The sequence below is a fragment of the Cyphomyrmex costatus genome, unplaced genomic scaffold (genome assembly GCF_001594065.2).
Source record: "Cyphomyrmex costatus isolate MS0001 unplaced genomic scaffold, Ccosl1.0 scaffold5, whole genome shotgun sequence".
Classification (NCBI taxonomy): Eukaryota; Metazoa; Arthropoda; class Insecta; order Hymenoptera; family Formicidae; genus Cyphomyrmex; species Cyphomyrmex costatus.
The window spans coordinates 3,385,547-3,404,762 of NW_017279267.1; the positions used below are offsets into that span (position 1 = coordinate 3,385,547).

The 19,216-nt window shown below is 34.8% G+C and overlaps 1 protein-coding gene across 1 annotated transcript in view; it reads right to left on the reverse strand.

Annotated features, from left to right (window-relative positions):
• LOC108778272 (protein turtle) overlaps positions 1 to 19,216 on the reverse strand; it is a 103,379-nt gene that overhangs the window by 32,580 nt on the left and 51,583 nt on the right. The window contains exons 5-6 of the mRNA XM_018545403.1: positions 16,507 to 16,617; positions 13,319 to 13,522 (exon numbers count right to left, since the gene is read on the reverse strand). Coding sequence (XP_018400905.1) covers positions 13,319 to 13,522; positions 16,507 to 16,617 — 315 coding nt within the window. The remainder of the gene's footprint in view (positions 1 to 13,318; positions 13,523 to 16,506; positions 16,618 to 19,216) is intronic.

A 19,216-nucleotide genomic window follows, 5' to 3' on the forward strand; every position in this document is an offset into this window, starting at 1 on the left:
CCTCGTTTCGGGAAAAGGCAGAGATATATGCTGCTTCACCTTCCATCGCAGGGCATCGCTCTCGCGCGATGAAAGTCTAAAGAAAGATTAAATTATGTACGCAATCTTTTTCCCCGAAAAAACAACCGTTCACCGTGACGAACGAAGTCGAGAAAGTGTCTACTTCGTTTTCCCTCTGAGGCCGTGCAGAATAAATCCTTCAGAGAAGACGCGTAAACAATATTTCCTTTTGACTTGCGAGAATTGAGAGAGGAGACATTGAATAGCTTTAGACAGCTTTGGACAGGGTACAGAACTGTAATGAAATTGTTGCATTGAATAGCAAGTGCTATCTCTTGACTTGGTCGAGAGAGGTCTATAACTACGCCGTCCCTAAATGTAAACAAGAAACTACGAAAACGGTCAGTAAACTCTAACAAGAAACAATATCATAAGTTCAATTGGAATTAGTCTAGATTTGCAAATACTTGCAATTCATCCTATAGATAGCTTGTTATACGTATAGTGGAGAATGCAATCTATACAATTACAATGTAAGATAAACATTACATATGGAACAAAGATAAGAACAGAATAAATTATCATAAATATGTTAATACAGAGCAAATAATGACATATTAAAATATATATGAATAAAATTAATAGTAATTAAATTATACACATGTTATAATCGAATTAATAACATCAAGTCTCCAATAATTTATTCAAATCTATACCGAGCTGAATAAATGTCATATGATGTCGTTTAATCTGGTCCTCAAACAAGAACATTTCTAATTTCGTATCGTTATAAATGCATTGGATTACATTGAGCAGAGCTCCCTTTCGATGTCTCAACTGGGTCATCTATTCTATTTTGCATGATTCATCCGGAGTGACAATCACGCCAAACAACATCAATTTGTCGTAATGTGACATATTTAAATCATAATCATTTTCGTTGGGTCAATCATGCAGCATCGAGAGAGTGGTTAGTTACTGTTAGATTTTATTATTATTGCGTGTAATCTAGATCGTGAATTGAGTTCAAAAATGACGCGTGGTCATGATAGCTTCAATTTCATCGTAAAGCCCGTTTGTTCCTGATGCTTTTCAAGAAATTGCGGCGAGATGTTGGGTAAACGCCACCGTGTTCTATAGCGTCGTAATGAAAGCACCCGAGTTCTTTTCTTTCAACATTAATGTGACGCACGTATGTTCTTTCGCGGATGAATTTACTTTTGTACTGCGAATGAGACCTTTACCGAAATGAAACTTTCCCGATGTAGCTTTCGGCCTCAAAATAACATGCGTTACGTGTTCCACGAATAACTGAAATCTCAGTTCTCTGCATACAATGGAACGAAGCAATGATAAACGAACAACAATTGTAATTGGAATCCCGACTATTCGCGAAATTATTACCGGAACGTGGCAGATTGTTCTCTATACGTCTGTATAAATAATGGTAATTGATATTAATTTCACATTTCATTTTTATTAAAATTAACTGTTGATCAATTGGATCGTAAAATTTTGATCCGATAATCGGATAATTACATTTAATGAAATTCTTGCGAATTTATTAAATTGCAAAAAGTTATTAATATAGCGAGTCGAAACTTTTGACGAGCTTCCGGGTTTTCGCCAACACTTAACGTTAGACTTCCTTTACCCAGAATTGCTGAAGTTTTTCTGTTCTCATTCCGGTGTGTCGCTTTTGTATACACACACACATATATATATATGTATATATACATATATATGTATATACAAAAAGTTCATCCTACAAGACGATTCAACCGAAGCATGGAGTTACGACTTAAAAAAATAAGGTTTCCAGGTCGTGATTATTTTTATTTGTTCGACATAAATAACACATGTCATCAAAATTAGCGCGAAATCAGTTTATCATACCAGTAAAAATTAATTAACTTTTATCGCAAGATTATTATTATTAGAGACAATGGAAGAGAAATTTAACATAATTAATTTTAATATCAGAATATTATATTAACTTTAATTAATTTTACGTGACAGAGGTAATATCAAAGGTAATTAGAACAGTGTAATGAATCGTACGAATACGTGAAAAGCGAGTAAGCGTAAATTCTTTTAATTACCAATGAGGTAATTATAAGAATTAATATTAATTGTCAATGATTATGACTCGAGGTTATCTTCTTTTAAAATACACTAACAATATTTCCTCTTGAATATAATATATAGCCCTGTAAAGGTTCCTCCTAAGGGAGAGTCCTAGACTTTTCGCCCCGCTCTTTTGCTTTTACGTTTCCATCTTCTCTTTCTTTCTTTGCTTGAACTGCTCGACAGTATTTTCGTAGCTGAAAATTCAGGCCAGCCGCCAGCAAACGCAGAGCATCTCCTATTCAGCGGTTGCGCACCTATTCAGACCGAGTGGAAGAAGGAAAGCTACCGCATTTCAACAGGCACCACCGTGGATCATCGCGGCTCGTTCCACAGGAAATGCAAACACACAGCCACGCACAGAAGTTGGATGCTGTTTTCTCACGAGGTTGCGCATGAAGGCACCGTTGATATCGCTCACTATTCTGCGAGGATTAAGTGACAATGGAGAAATAAAAACGATGATAGTGAATCCACCCACAGTTAATATGTAAATATTACACAAAATATAATAATTTAATAAATGCAGAGCAATATCTTTATTTATACCTTTTGTAATAGTTTTAATAAAGACAGTATATCAACATCAATGTTTTGAGTCTTTTTTTGTATTCATATTTTTATCAATAAATTTGAAATTACAAAATCAAACTTTTCAGAAATTATAAAAAGTTGTTAAAAAGCTAATATTATTTTAAAAACTTTACATAATTTTATTGAGAGTTTAATATATAATATTCAATATTTTATTCACAATTTTCTGATAATATACAAGATATGAACATTTGTTTATGAAACATTAATTTTATGTGTTTATAAGCTTCCTTTTTTTTCTTTTTTGTACTACGAATTGTATATATACAAATACTTTTACAATATTTTTTAAATAATCGGTCGGTTTAATGAGCAACAGTTGCATAATCAGTGCATTTTAATATTCAGATTTTTTAAATATGTTTAAATATCATCGCTATTTGCTGCTATAGAAAAATTCATTTTAGCATGAAAACAGATTGTTGGGGATACATTATATAACATGGAAACAACATTATTCTTCGTTTATGGAAAACCATCTCCTCTCTTGGAGGAATAACAAAAACATCATATAATAACATGTAATATAATATAACATCAATGTATGTAAAAATACATCGTTTAATGATTACTCAATTATTAATACATATGGATACTTCAATATTTAAATATTGCGAAATATTTGAATATTCAGTAGATAATCTTTAAATATTTATACCGTATAGATAATAACTGATACTTTTATCATCGCGAGATATCAGAGTGCTATATTTGAAGAAAATATTGTTGAACACACTCCAATATTGTTTATACAGAATACCGCAAATTTTTCTGCTTTAATCACGGATCTATTTTTCTTTCATATTTTACGCACATACTCACTTATTTTCGATAAAAATGTCAATTTTACCGCGTTTTATATCGAAGCCATCCGTCTCCTACATTTTTCCGGATTTATACGCATAGAGTATTCTCTGTAACGCGGTTGTTTAGGAAATTAATGAAGAGCGCCGAGTTTTTTGCAGGAGATATTATTTTCCGTTATAATTCCGTTATAATGCTTCTCTGAAAATATTTTCGCCATAACGAACTCTGGATAATAGCAAACCTCGGATAATTGGCTAATTAGTTGATTAACGAAAGAGTAAATAACGCCATGTTCAAACGATGCATGGCATATGACGCACATTGTTTTTCGATGTAATTAGACTGCATTATAGTAACACAGTTCGTATACAGGTCTTAAAATTCGTTCGTTATACAGATGAAGCGTTTTGTATTGTTTGTGAGGGATTTTTAGAAGAATGACAATATTTCTTGCCGATGATGCTGCTGCGTGCCTTGAATTGAATGATGTGTTTCATAAAATAATAGATAGGGTTGGATCGATCACGTAATCATTGCGATATTAGGGTGCGTAGGATTGTCAATGAAACTGTTGAAACCTCACAATATATGCTGCAGTAACTTCGGTGTATGGATAATAACCCTAGCCACCCAAGTGAATGCATTTATCAAACCTGACACACTCTTCCTGCTATACAGGTTGCTCCATAAGTCCACACATTTTTTACGAGTCACAAAGAATGAGAAAACGAAAAAAAAGTTTGGCAGTAATTTCTATGCTGAGAAATTAATATACTGACGATAATTAAATGACTTCAATAAAGCTTTTTAAATTCATATAAAGAAATACAACAATAAAGCTTCATCTTTCAGTTATTTTCTAATAAACTCTTTATAATTTGCAATGAATACCTCGATGAATACTTCATAAGAAACTCTTAATATATTTGTTTCTTTTGGAATACATAATATTAGAATAATTTACTCGTGCTTTAAAATCTCTAGAGATATGTATATAAGAATAAAAGTTTCAACTAAAAAAAATAATCGAGGGGCCAAGCACGTAAGCTTTGGGGCATCCTGTATAGCCGATTATCCTCATCGAAGCGCGAAGTAATTGTCCCGTCGTTGTTCCGGAACCTGGTCCGCAGCAGCGCGGAAGAGGCTTTAAATCTTGTGGGATTACCATATTCCTCGATGCTGTACACGCGGCTGCACGGTGTAATCATTAATTCGGCGCTGCTGGACGCGCGTTTGAATTCGCGTCGCGATACGAACTCACGCCGCGAATGCATATCTAGATATTTCCTGTCTCTCCCCTTGTTCTCCTTGTCGTTTTGACATCAGAGGCAAAGAGATTTTAGGATATATAAAGGGTATTACAATATTTTTTCACTATTACTTTTGTCTTTTAAAAAGTGTATCTTTTTTGTAAAATTTTCATCTCAAGTAAGTTGCAAAAGTAAACACGATAACGGCGAATGAATGGGACGTCGGAAAATGAATGAGATTTTTAATTAAAAACTTACTCGTTTGCTCAGACATTTAACTTGGCCTGTTGATTGTTCCGGTCATCAGAAAACGGTTGCTCTTCTCCAACTTTGAGTTCTTAACTTTAATTCGATTCATTTTCCAGTTTCATTGACACTTCCAGGCTTTAAAAGGTCTTAAAAACATTGTATTTGTAATCGTATACTGCATTAAGTAATGATAATAGTTATCTTAAAATTTGTTGCATCCAAAATTTACACATAAATATTCGAGAATATGTACACCTTTAAAATTTTAAATTAAAGTCTCATTTATTCGTTCTCTCTCTCTCTCTCTCTCTCTCTCTCCCTCTCTCTCTCTCAAATTTAGTCTCTTAATTATTCGGGTCGTCAGAAAGTGGTTACCCTCGCTTTTAAGTTTTCAGCTTTAATCTGTTTTACCCTCCGGTTCTATATATTGACTCGAAGAGATTGCACATCTCTGTGAACTCCAGGGAGAAACGAAATAGAAATGAAAAAAGTCCCCCTTAAAATCTGAATATCGCAATAATTTGATATTCAATATTCGAGAGTATTTTAAATTTCTATTCATCATTTTTATATAAATTTTTTCCTGCACACAATATAATAAATAAGAGTGATATTACAAAATATTTTGAGACTTGGTAGTCTCTTACATTATATTTCACTGTCCAAAGAATATATATATTTGGTAATGGGTATGTTAATAAATTTCGTATTAGTTATATCCAGTGTTGTGCATAGATGATTTTAAAATTAGCTAGATAAAGATAAGATGAAAATTTGGAAATTTATCTTAGATAAGATAAAGATGATTACATTTAAATTAATCTAGATAATATAGATAAATTTATCTGACAATTCATCTAAAAAATTCCAGATAATTTTTTATTTTTAAGACTATTTATAAATTAAGAATCAGTTTTTTCTCAAAATAATTAAAAAATCACGGTGGTCCTCGATTGAATTCAACCCTGACTTTCCTGCACCTCTGATTTTCCTTCTGGAATTGGTTTTGGAACATTTCAGGACCATTTTGCAATAAATATTAAAATCGAAGAGTGAGCACTTTTTTTTAAATCGAGTTTTTAAGTTTTAATCCATAGTTTCAATATAATCATTTCAAGCGTACATGTGGAAGGTAATTAAGTACTGAACGAAATGTAATTATTGTATATATTTTCTTCGAATTAAATATATATGTAACAAATAGCAATTAGTTAATTGAAACTAAAATATAAAATGAAGAACTTACTATACTTATATATTTATGAACGCATATAACACGTAACCGCGCGATTGTTTACGTACAAAACAAAACATACACACACACACAAAATTTTTCTGTAAACATTAACTGCATAGAAGAAAAAATTATAATATTTTCACATTTTTAGCAATGTAAAATATGAACCAAAGTATCTAAACATTATTCTAGATAAAGATGATACTTTTTTTCATCTAAAATGCAGATAAAGATAATTAATATTTTTATTATCTAGATAAAGATGAGATGGCATCAAAATTTCATCTAGATGATCATCTAGATAATTTTATCCAGATAAGATCGAACACTGGTTATATCTATATAATATTTTACACTTTTATATAATATTTATACCGTAAATGGTTCGTAGTTGCGATATACTTTGAATAAAATATCTTTGTTAGATATTTTAAACATAATAATATTAGACACATGAATAAAAAAATGTTATATTCGGTAAAAGCAGTTCTTAAAACACACTTCTAAATGAAGTTAGAGTAATAATATTACATATTAAATTGACAGAGAGAGATAATATAGTAATATTACTGTTGCAAACAAACATCTTAGAAAGCTGTTAATAATTTAATGCTAATAAGCATCTTAAAAACTGTAAAAATTCATTGCGAAAAATTTCATCCAGCCAGGATTCGAATCTGAATCTCTTATTAGATAATCAAGTAACAAACTGACACTCTGATCGGATGATACTGGACCATCTCGGCAAGTTATGCGACATAACGTCGATTTGAGAACGCGGGCGGCGGCGTGCGGTAGAAAAATGCGAACACATCCTGCTGGATCTCGGTGAATTGAATTGCAAAAGCGACTGAAAACCAAACCCCGCAGATAAGGAGCTCTCGTCGTTGAGAGCTCGGAATCGGCGACACGCGTTTTCGCCACGTGCGTGCTTACGCGTACACGTGCGCGGAATCGCAAGTTGCAATCGCGTTCTCCGTTCCGCGGAAAAAACGATGCGGAGATCCGATGCGGATTTTCCGGAGGAAGGAGCGGCAATCGCCCGTGCGCGACCGGAACCGAAGAGAGCCTTCTCATTCTCGAGAGTGCGAAGAAGGCGCACTTCTCATGAAGACGGGTAATTGATCGGCAGATTCAATTTCGCGCGGATAATGAAATGCTGCCGAGAAGAAGGGTACGCTGAGTGAACGATCGCTTTGATTCCTTTTAAACGTGGTTGCGATCGCGCAAATCGTTAAAGCGCAAAGCGAGAACGCGTCAAGCTCTGAGGACGAAAGTACGAAAGACCTTTGCTACGAAAGCTTATTCAGCACAGTAAAGAGATAAACTGTTGACTTATCGGTTTGTAATAGTCGAGTTCAATTCACTGCATCTGACGATATACAATTGTATCCGTCCTTTATTTATCTAAATGGAGTTCGAGATTGACTCCACTAGATGATAGAATTTTATTCAATCAAATTTTAAAAATATACTTTGCTCACACACATCCACACGCGCACATAGAGTTTACCTTCTCAATAATAACTTTAAAATTAAAAACTGTTTGCTAAGTTAAGCTTTGAAAAAATAATAAAACCTCATTTTATATTAAACATAAATGCAGATTTCATAATAAAAAGTTTACTTCAAAATTTAAAAATATCAATAGATTAATTCTATGTATATATACCAATATATAGATTAATACTAAAGATTGGACATTTTTTCTAAAGAAAACTTTACCTCAATTAAATCCATTATTGAAATTAAAATTAACGCCAAGTAATATTTTAAACGTTACATTTCTTTGATAGCTTAAAAGTTTTATTTTTGTGACCTACGTCACAAAAATAATAGATTCTTCATTCATGTATAACAGTTTGTCGTAAATTGATAATCAATCATACTCTTAGTTGCGATATTCACTTCCATTATCCGCCTTCGTGCTAATCGCTCATTAGTCCCGTTATTGTCTCCGGGTGACGGCATTCGTCGGGTCCTTCTGATGTCTGAGTGGCTATGGTAATAGCCTATGCACAAGAGGGAGACAGACAGTTCGGTATTCACGGGGATGCGCCTGTAATAGGTATTGTCGAGTCCGCCTAGCGCTTAGCGAGTCGACAAATGACTTCTGTATTCTGTCAGCGAAATGAATAACGTCGCGCACGGCGTTACATACAGAGCGTGCGAACACTTGCCAAGATCAGCCGAAAAAGATGGCCCGAGATGCTAACGCTCTCTGCGCCGCTCTTAGCATATTGAAAGGGATTGCGCTTTGTGAAAAGGAGATTTATTATCGGGAAATCCGTGTTACCGAGCGCCGCGTATCGAGTGCGAAAGTTTCCATCGTCAAAGACCCGTTTGCAAAGGAGTGAACGCCACGTGGTATCCGGCCTCGAGAACGCTTCTTTGGCTCTTTCCTCGGTTCTCCTTAAACACCCCCGACAAAAGTGTCGTTCGTGATACTCGACCATTTTAGGATGTTATTACAGTGATGCGTGAACCAATATGTATTTTAAAAATAAACGATATTTATATTTTTATCCTAAAAATGTACTCTAATCAATCAAATTTTTTATACGCAATAAAAGTATCGAAAAAATATACATAATTAACTGCGTCATCCCTTATTACATACTCTGCATTAATTTAATTCAGCTAAATAATTTCTTATTACAGATAAAAAAATTGTTAGATCTAGGTTATTTGTAGCACTCGACCATTTCAAAATATTGTTACAGTTATGGATAAATCAATATTTATAATAGATATCCAACGTTTCGTCGGGAAAAATATAGGACTCTAATCGATCAAACCTTCTGTAAATAAAAAAAATAAAGAAAAATTGAGGCATATATAGTCAATTATATTATTCTTTACAGACATTTAGTTTTAAATTAGATCAACTAAAAGTCATTTCTTTAAAAGTATCTATACTTGATAAATGAAAAAAAAAAAAATAAATATAAAATTATATCAGAGATAAAAAGAAATATTTGAATTTTTGTCGTTCACTTTCTAAGATTTCAATTTGGAATTCATTACTTACATTTGTTCTTAAGCAAAAAAATGTTTTTTAAAAATGTTTTTCGCTATAAAAACCAGTTTTCTGTTAAATAGATCGTTAAATGAGAAAAGAGAAAATTCAAATCAGTTTGAGATCGTGGCAAACGTTCCCCGTTTCGTGTTACCTCGTTCTCGAATCGTTCTCGAAGGGCGGGCATCGCGTATAACAATACCTGATAAAAATCGATTAAACTGAGAACGACGGCTTTGCCGATCCAATTCGCGTATGCTAATGGGATCTAATCTCCGTGTCTTTTTTGCCGAACATACAATCGCCGAACCGATAATTTCGCGTTATCTCGAATAATTTGCTATTAGGTAACATCGCATGTTTAACCGATTTTATTCTGATTGACTTTCACACCGCGCTTTCACCTACGATCTTCGTCAAAAATAATCATTGATCTAAAAATATATTACGACGCATTCATTATTTTATCGCATAAAATAACATTTTTTCGAATATATTTATTACATTTGTTTAGATTTTCTTTCTTTCACTTGTAAATTAAAAAAAATACTGATAATCGATTTTTTAATATTTTCTTACTTTACAATAATTATTTTCTGAATCTAATTTATGCTATAATATAGCAAAAATTATTCTAAATAAAAGTTTAACTATTTACGCACAAAATATTTATACCGCAATATTCTAAAAAGAACGTAAAAGTTTGCATTATATCACTGACACTTTCGTCTGATCAACATCGTTACATTATCTTTAAAAATTAAAGGTACATGCAGAAGATATTAAATAAACACATTTTTTTTAAAAATACAGAAATTTTTTAATCTTATTAGAAAATGTACAACGCATATATCTTCCTCTTTTAGAAACTGGTAAAAAATCAATTAGCTAATAAAAATATCGCGTATGTGCACATTTAATTACAAACAGTTGCAAAAGTTTTCTCTTATTATATTTGGATTAGCTGATTCGAATCGAAGCCAGAAAAGGTTCCATTGTCCCTCGTCCCATTGCTTTTTAATTGCGGCTGAACGTTTCTCTACGTATTCTTTAATGAAGATTTTCTCGGGTTTTTCTAATGTTTACTTTACACTACCCATAAGAAATTCACGAAGACTTGGCGCTTCTACTTTTTCGTTGACTTTACAATTGAAGTGTATTTAATGCGAGCTTTATTTTCCCGTAAACGATGCATTTACCTACGACACGTTTACGGCAACTTTTAGTTACTTCATTTTTCCTTGAGAGAGAGAAAGTATTCTTTACAATATTTGTCTTATTATACACCGGTTAATTTAAGTACTTTGTGCGCTATGCGTATTGTGCACTTTGTGTGCATGCATCAAATTACGTGTCTGAATGATTACATAAAAGTATAATAAAATAATTATATTAAATTAAATAATCGTATAAAAACAATGAAATATAAAGTTTATCCATGATAATTATATTTCCAATATTACCGGATGTAGACCAATCAAGCCGTAAATTAGTCGGTTTGAAAAACGGTTTTGAAAATATCTCCATAACTTTTTAAATAAAAAATAGCTTAAAAAATGGTATTCAAAACAATCATGTATTTAAAGCGTATGTAGAAACAATGCAATTACGTACATGCAATCATGTAACGTAATATTATTATTTAAAAAACATTCTGTTTACTAGAAACATTTTATACTCTCAAAACAGCGCAATATTTAATATTATTCAAACAGTTTCTCAGTTTCTCGTCGCATCATTAATTTGGAGTTAAACCAGCGTTTACAAAGCGTTGTGTATTTTTGAAGATTTAAAAATGTTATTCCGTTGTATATTTTACTCTTCGCGTCTCGAAAACAGTATCAACGCTTCTTGTCGCATCCATAAACACGATCGAACATAGAAGATTCGCGATAATCTACTTTCTCCGCGGCGGCGACGGGTTTCCAAAGGAATCGAAGCGAAAGTAAAGCCGTACGTGACGTTCACCTTTATCTCTGGACGTAAGAAAAAGAAAATAATGTAGTCGGAATTTGCGGGGGTCGGCAGTGTAGCGACGGCCCCCGTCGCGTCGTGCTATCGGGAAAATTTTAAATCACGTCCGAGATAATCGAATTCCACGCCGCGCAGGAAGACGCACCACGCTCACCCGGACGTTATTCACCCTTTAATGGCGAATTCGCACCCTCGTCCCCAACGTCCTCTCCCTCTTCCCTTTCTCTTTTTCCCATCGGCGCGCCATTTACGCATCGCTGCTACGGGCGTCCGGGTCCGATCTCGTAAAGAATGCAAAGGCACCCCCTGGAGAACAGCCCCGGACTACGTTCTCCGGACCGTATCGCCCGTAAATTCTGTCGTACATCCTGATTCCATGCTGCGGCGAGAACCGCGCGATCATCTCATCTCCATCACCGATGCGTCGCGCCCTGGTCTCTACTACGTGCCGACGTTCCAGCCGTAGGAGTTACGAGGACTGACGAGACGGTGCGAAGGGATGTATTGATATTTATTGGCTTGCCGAACGTGCCCTCGATAGATAACTGTCAGATAAGGTCTTGGAGATTAAATTATTAATCAGCGTATTTTCTATACTTCTATTTACTGCGTCTGACAAAAGATATGTGGGAAAGAAGCGCATTAACCGTGTAACAATCACGATCGCGTACAAACCTTCTTCCTAGAACTTGTAAACAGTAGGACCACATTGGTTATTCTACATCTATGTATTGAGATTGTCTTGTATTAGCATGGATATTTGACATCGGTATGGATGTCAAACATCTATATCAATACACCGGCGGTATTGATCTAGATGTTTGACATAGCTGTGTATGTGCTTTAGATATCCATGTTGCAAACGTTATTATGGTGGTCTCGTGATCCGAAAAAGTATTCGGTATTTATTTTGTTATTTATTCTGATGCGCTGTATTGACTTTCGTCCGCTAAGTATACAAAGCACCCCAAATTGATATAAATTCTCACACGCTTAAATCAATTTGGAATGATTTTACATAAACCACACATGAAAAAAACAAGATGAAATTAAACGAATCTTATTAATATCTAACATCACTTTATAATCAGTGGTCGTACAGTTGAAAATAATTATCGTTTATTCGTACTAATTAATCGACTAATTTCGGAAAATGCATCATGCGCATACAGATAATGAGAAATTAAATTGCGCAATCGTAAATGAAATGGATTTGACTTTTAATACAAGGCGTGCGCGATTATTGTTATAACCGTCTATCAAGTATATTTTATTAAAGGACGGACAATCGATGGGAGTGCGAGCGAGAAACCACTATTTTATGACTAAAGCTCGGATGGACTATATTCTCTCAATGCAAGCCGACGAACTCCGACCGAGCGACCGAATATCTCGTCTCTATATCGACGAGAATTCTCTCGTTTCTCTCTTTCTCTTCCTTCCTTTCGGCAGCTCGTCGTCGATTCACAAACGGGTTTAGAAAAATGGCCATCGGATTTTCTATTATCCCGATAAACATCTCACGATAGTTCCGGACGGTTTGTCAATAGCGCGATGGTGTATAATACAGTTCGAGGCTTTCGACGAATCCTCTTTAGTAGTAAGTGAAGGCAAATGCAATATCGCACCGAGTGCCCGGGATTACATGTCCTTCGAACACACGCTCAGTTTCTATCCTATTAAAGGATCGAGAGTTCATCTATCTAAGTTCGCGTATCTATGTCATTGTCGCCATAAGACGATTAAATTCAATAGAAAGACATTTGGAAACTGTCGAATTCTCGCGCAGGATCCGCGTCCACGCGGACGAAAATTGATCGAGTATTCTCATGAATATTTTAAAGCGTAGTTTTTGCCATAATCACGCCTCGTAACGATACGTCATTATTATCGTTGCTCGCGAGTAATTGCACGCTGTAATTATCATATATCGCGCAAATTAAAAACGTCGATAAAACGTGTCCGGCGCGGTATGAATTTCGCGTATTCATTGACGGTCGCGGTTGAGCGAGCCGAAAGAGCGAATTTTTATTGGTGTCGTAATGTGCATGGAATACTTACAACGCATATCCACATGGACTGACGACGACAGCGGAATCGACCTATTGTTATTCGTGGCGTTGCAGGTCAGCACCGAGTGGACGTCGTCCCGACTTAAGTTCTGTAAAACGATCTCGCTGCGTGTCACACCGCTGCTCGGCGTTGTGGTCCGATTGGTGATGAATCTGTCGTTGCGATACCAAGACACCATTGGGGCCGGTTTACCTGCGAAACAGAATGATCTTGTTTTAGTTCGTTGTCTGTCGAGTTGGTGAAAAAAAAAAATTAAGATGATGTCGGAGCAACGATCAAACTTGATCTATATCGACAAGATAGATTTTTAATTTTAAATCAAACATTACATATGTTAAAACATTACAAATATTTCTTGTTCTAATATACAGGATTATGTTATGAAAATTATAGGTTGTATACTCAGATCGTACTTTTTCATTCGCTTCTCTGATAAGCTTCAAAATTGTTGAAGGTCTTATTATACATATTGTATATTCTTATATAAATTTTTTAAATATGTATGGACTACTTTTTATATTTGAATATATACTTTTTATATTTGAATATATACTTAAAATCATTATTTATATATAATATTATTTATATACATAAAAAAATATAACCTATGTAATAACAAAAAACCGTAATTTACATCTTTTTTTATTTTTCATATAGGTTTGTACTTTTCCACGTTATTTGCGTTTTTTCTTTTATTAACCCTTTTTCTATTTATAGAAAAGGATTTTTTATTCTATAGAAGAGGAAAATGAAGAAAATAAAAAAGTATGAGATGCGCGTTTCGTTGGCTTTACAGACGATTCCAGTATCCCTTTAACCCTGGGATTGGCGAAATGCGATGCTTCGCATGCCGAAAGCTTTTACGGAGCAATAGGAGCGTAGGAGATGTTTAACGGAGAGTCGATGATTTCGCTCATTCGATAAAATCATAACTACCGCGACGTATAAATTTAATGGTACAAGTATCGAGTACCACTCGAGACTTCATTCAAAAGCACGATAATAATGAAGGGCAATAATTACAGTCTGTAATTAGCAAAGAGAGTTAACATAGCATAAATGGAATCGGTCTTTCATTATGAACTAGCACAGATAGTGTTATTAAACAATCAATTTCAATATTATCGGCGGCGCGACGGTCACGAACACTCTCGAATTATTTATCGCAACTATATCCGTATTGTATAGTGCATCTGAATAATTACTTAATGTAACAATTTGTGTAATGTGTAATCGATGAAAACTGTATACAACATGTTAACAAAGATCAGTAATTAATATTATTAAAGATATTCTAATGTTTAGATTAATTAATAGATTGATTAATGTATAAATATACCTATATATGTAGTCTTTTTGTAATTTAAGCGATCAACTTTCTTATTATCTTTATTTTATGTATTTAATTCCTAATTTCTTTTATTTCGTTGATCAACTATGTATTGCTGTCAGCGCTTAAAGAATCTGATCCTTAAGGAGATCCTAAAGTCATCTGTATTACTGATTAAACCATTTAATTTTTGTATCGTAAATACTTTTTTTGCCATTCACTGATTCGAAAATCCTTTTACAGGATTAAAGTATACGCATTAATACGTGCCCGTGAGGTAGAATCTATGCTGAAAATGATAAAAAATTGAGTTCTTCTTTACCATTTTTTAGTCCAATATAGCACTCCAGAGCTGTCACGTCGTTGCACGTCGTAACAACATTTGTTTCATATAAAAAAGCTGCGCAATCTGTATTTAAGAAATAGTAGTCGACAGGCAAGTAGTTTGCGTGAAGAAACAGCGTCGAGTGCTTAGAATTAAACTTAGACACGTTATCGCGACGAATTTACGATACGAAAATTGACAGACAATGCGACTGCGTGCATCATTGTCTGCGTGAGATATTAATGTGGTAGTATGTAAAAGATATGTCGATGTGTTGTAAAACATCGACATCTGGCGATTTCGTTAGAGTTCGAACTTTGCTTTAGGATCCCCTTAAACCGCTTAACGCGTTCCGTGCTGCATGGATCATCTGTGACACACGTTGGACTTTGCGCGTTTAAACTGTTTGATATTTTAATCGTAAAAAGAAAAGTCATTTTATAAAATTATTTTTGATATGTCTAATTATGATACACAATATTATATATATAGTTATTATAAACCTTTATAATATTTCTTTATAATAAAAATTTTTGTAATTCTTTAAATCATTATATTATACACATATACAATCATATAAAATATGTTATAGTAAATATACATATATATACATATATATATTTAACAAATTAACAAATTCAAATAAAAATATCAGAAATTATCCACAATATTCTTGTTTGCATTTAGATTCATCATTCGGTGTGATGAATAATGATGAAAATACTGAAATTGGCTCGGCACGGAACATATTAATAAATAACGATACCTATCTAGTTTTACGGCTTTGTAGAATAACAATAAAATATTTTAAAAAGATATTATAATTTATTCAGTTTATAATGAATAATTTCGAAATTGTTAAATATCTCATAAATCTACAAATTGACAGAAATAAAGTTATTAATAGCGGAAAGCATAAGAATTTTATAATAATGCAAAATATTATTTTGATAATATTAATCGTTGATTAATATAAATATAAACATTATAACTATGCGCTGTACAAATACTATTAATATATATATAAATATTATTCATTTGCAAGTATTTATGCACCAACGTTTTGTAGCATACGAATATTTATTCACATAATATTATTCATAATTAATAGCTATCATTTATAGAATAAATAGATGTTAATGCATGTAATTAATATATATTACGTTATACATATTCCAAGAGGTCTTATGAGTCAATTAACAAGTAATAGCGATATAATACAATGCCAGAATCAAAAGTAACAATAATAATTATTGCAATATTGCTCTCTCTTTAGTATAAAAAATCAAAACTTCCATTTATATATTCATTTACATGTAGGAATAAATTCGCACAGATTACTAAACAAAATTATGTCTCGACCATATATAGAATGTCCTTCTATATCTCACTCTTTTTGTCAATCGACTGTAGAGCACAAAACCCGCATTGCGGAACAGAAAAAAATCATACAGTTTTTTCGAGGTTTTCGTAAAAAGGATTCCATCGTTATATACGTGCGTTTAGATTTATGATACTCACCGCCATGGACGTCGCAGAAGAGCCTTAGGTTAGCGCCTTCCATATACGGTCCGACCATCGTGTCCCGTCGTTTCTCGTTCTCGTCGACGATCGTGATCTTGCGCGGTGGTACTGGAAAACGAATAGAAATGTCAATGTAGTTAACGCCGAGGAATATTCATGACGCTCACGAGGGGAAGGTATACCCTGGTCGCGCGAGTCGCCGCGTACGAGAATTGTCCCGCGCGGAGAAGCTCGGCAGCACGTCACGAAAAGTCCGATAACACGAAATTGGTATTGGAAGATCGTGCCTGAGATATCGCGACGGCATTAAATTGAAATCTGAAATCGATATCGGGGGCGCCGCGAGAGTCCGCGATGTATATTTCTGACGGACGTACATACCGGATGATACGTTTGCGCGCACGGCGCACTTCTGCTCTCTACTAGTCCAGAAGCTGGGAATTGTCGTGATATCAGATATCGGACAAACGTGAAGTTTGCCGGCGAATGGAACTTAAAATAATGAGAATGAAGTCATGGGAAAATCAGCGTTTTTATCGCTTCCCTTCGAGCGCGTGCGACATTTTTTAATTCTCTTACGTAAATTAGTTTATTCGGAGGAACTCCTTTCGACCTTTCGTGGAGTTCGCGGAAAAATCAGATTGCTACACTTGGGACGTTTGTAAAAGGAGAGCCACTCCGGCAGACGGAATTCCCGGGCGATGTAATTGGAAAATTACAATCGCAAAAATCACGCCGGAAGGCCGCATTCAAGAACGCCACCTCGTTTTAGCTTATTTTTCTTCCTGGCGGCCTTCTCTCGCCGCATAAAGAATTATTTTGGCGCTGCACTTGGAGTGGAATGGCGTTTTATTCTTATTGCAATCTTCTTTCATGGTGCATCAAGCGCGCGACAGACGGGAGCTTTTGAAATCAAAAGCAACTTGGTAAAATACAGTCGTCTTCCTTCAGCTTACACATCAAATGTATTATTACTACCACCGGGAGAAGGAAAGATCCGTAAAGATTAGATCTTTCTCTTAAAATTTTTTTCTGTAATTTTAATTTTTGTCCTATGTGTCAACCTCGTTACCGAACCTCTTCGATTGGAATATTCAATGGTAAAACTAGAGGCTCTCGAGTAAGAGTTTAGTCATATGATCCAATTTGGCAGTAATATTTGATTCTGTATTGCAGAGTACAGAAACAAAAAAAACAGATTTTGTAGAATTAAAAATTTATCTAGATATAAATTTGAAAATAATTTTGTTTGACCATCCAAATAATTTCGTACGAATCTTCAACTTAACGAGCAATATTGTAAAAAATGTTGACATTTTGGCAACCAGTTTGATCGTTCCACATAATTATTTTCATGATCCAACATTTTTAGATCTGTATCTAGCCAATTTTTATAGATACTTCAATAAAATCGTTCTTTCCATATAAAATTACGAAAATTTTACATAATTCTATATATTCTGTAATAGATATGCCATTTTTCCGCTATATTTATCTTTTGAAAGACTATGTGTGACCAGATTCTCTCTAAATAAAAGAAATATATTATACTTGACTTCTCTCATAGACGTGAAAAGTATTTTAAAAATATTTTTAGTTAAAATATCATTGCGAATACTCCTCTCTTTCCTTCGTCCGTCTCACTGGCTCCCTTTCTCGAGGACGTTCCTTTCTTCTCGGTCTACATCTCTGTAATCCTGACAAATGGTATGCGGGGAAGCATCATTTATCGGTATTAGCCTTTGTAGTACATATTTGCAGTATCATAGTCCACCCGTGTAATACGTTACGTATTTTGATTGCCTCTCTGCCACCTTAAGGAGAAGGTACATGATGTAGTCGCGTCGATGCCGGTGTTCGCGACCTCTTTTTAAAGGCGCAGTCCCTCCGTAAGGACGCCCGACGTATTATAGTAGTCTAGCGGCGCAATAGCGCGGCACGCCATTAATCCGCGACAGGTCTGACAGTGGCGCACCTGCACTATACCGCCGTTATTTATTTCCGCGGAAACTGCCGCGGCTGTTCTATACTGACGAGAATTATCGTGCTTTAATGAAACCGATCCCTCCGGTAAAACTCAATTTATTATCCGACTCCGGGCGCGTGCTTTCACGTCCGACTTCACGTCGGCCACTTTCTTTCTTCTAATTATCCACCGCGTTTAGTTAAAAGCTAAAGTTCGCGCGCGCACGCGGTTTCAGCCGCACCGCCGCGCCACCGCCACCGCGTGGGATCATTCCGCTGCGCAATCATTTTTCATACATCCCATTTTACCCGCGGAAATACGTTTCTTCCTGTAAGTAAAGCGAGTCCCGTTTCAGTCCGATGGGAACTGACGATGATTAAATTTGTTCCTCTCGTTAGCGACCGTGATTAACGTAAAAATAGATCTCGCATTCGTAGCTCGACGGCCCGGAACGATTAACGCGCGCAATGTTGCGCCATTAATATTCCCCTCTCTCCCTTTTTCAATTACTAAGGCGCGACATAACTTTCTTAGAATTATGAACGCCAGCAGATATTTACGGTTATGACGATACAGCGCAGTCCCCAGGAAATATCTATATAACTCTAGGAAAATGCCGCGCAAAAAGAAATTGATTTCGCATTAAGCTTTATCATCTTTGTAACAAAATACGGTATTCTTACGACATTCTAAATAACGAACCTATCTGTGTCTCACAAAATACGCATTGCATCATGTGCC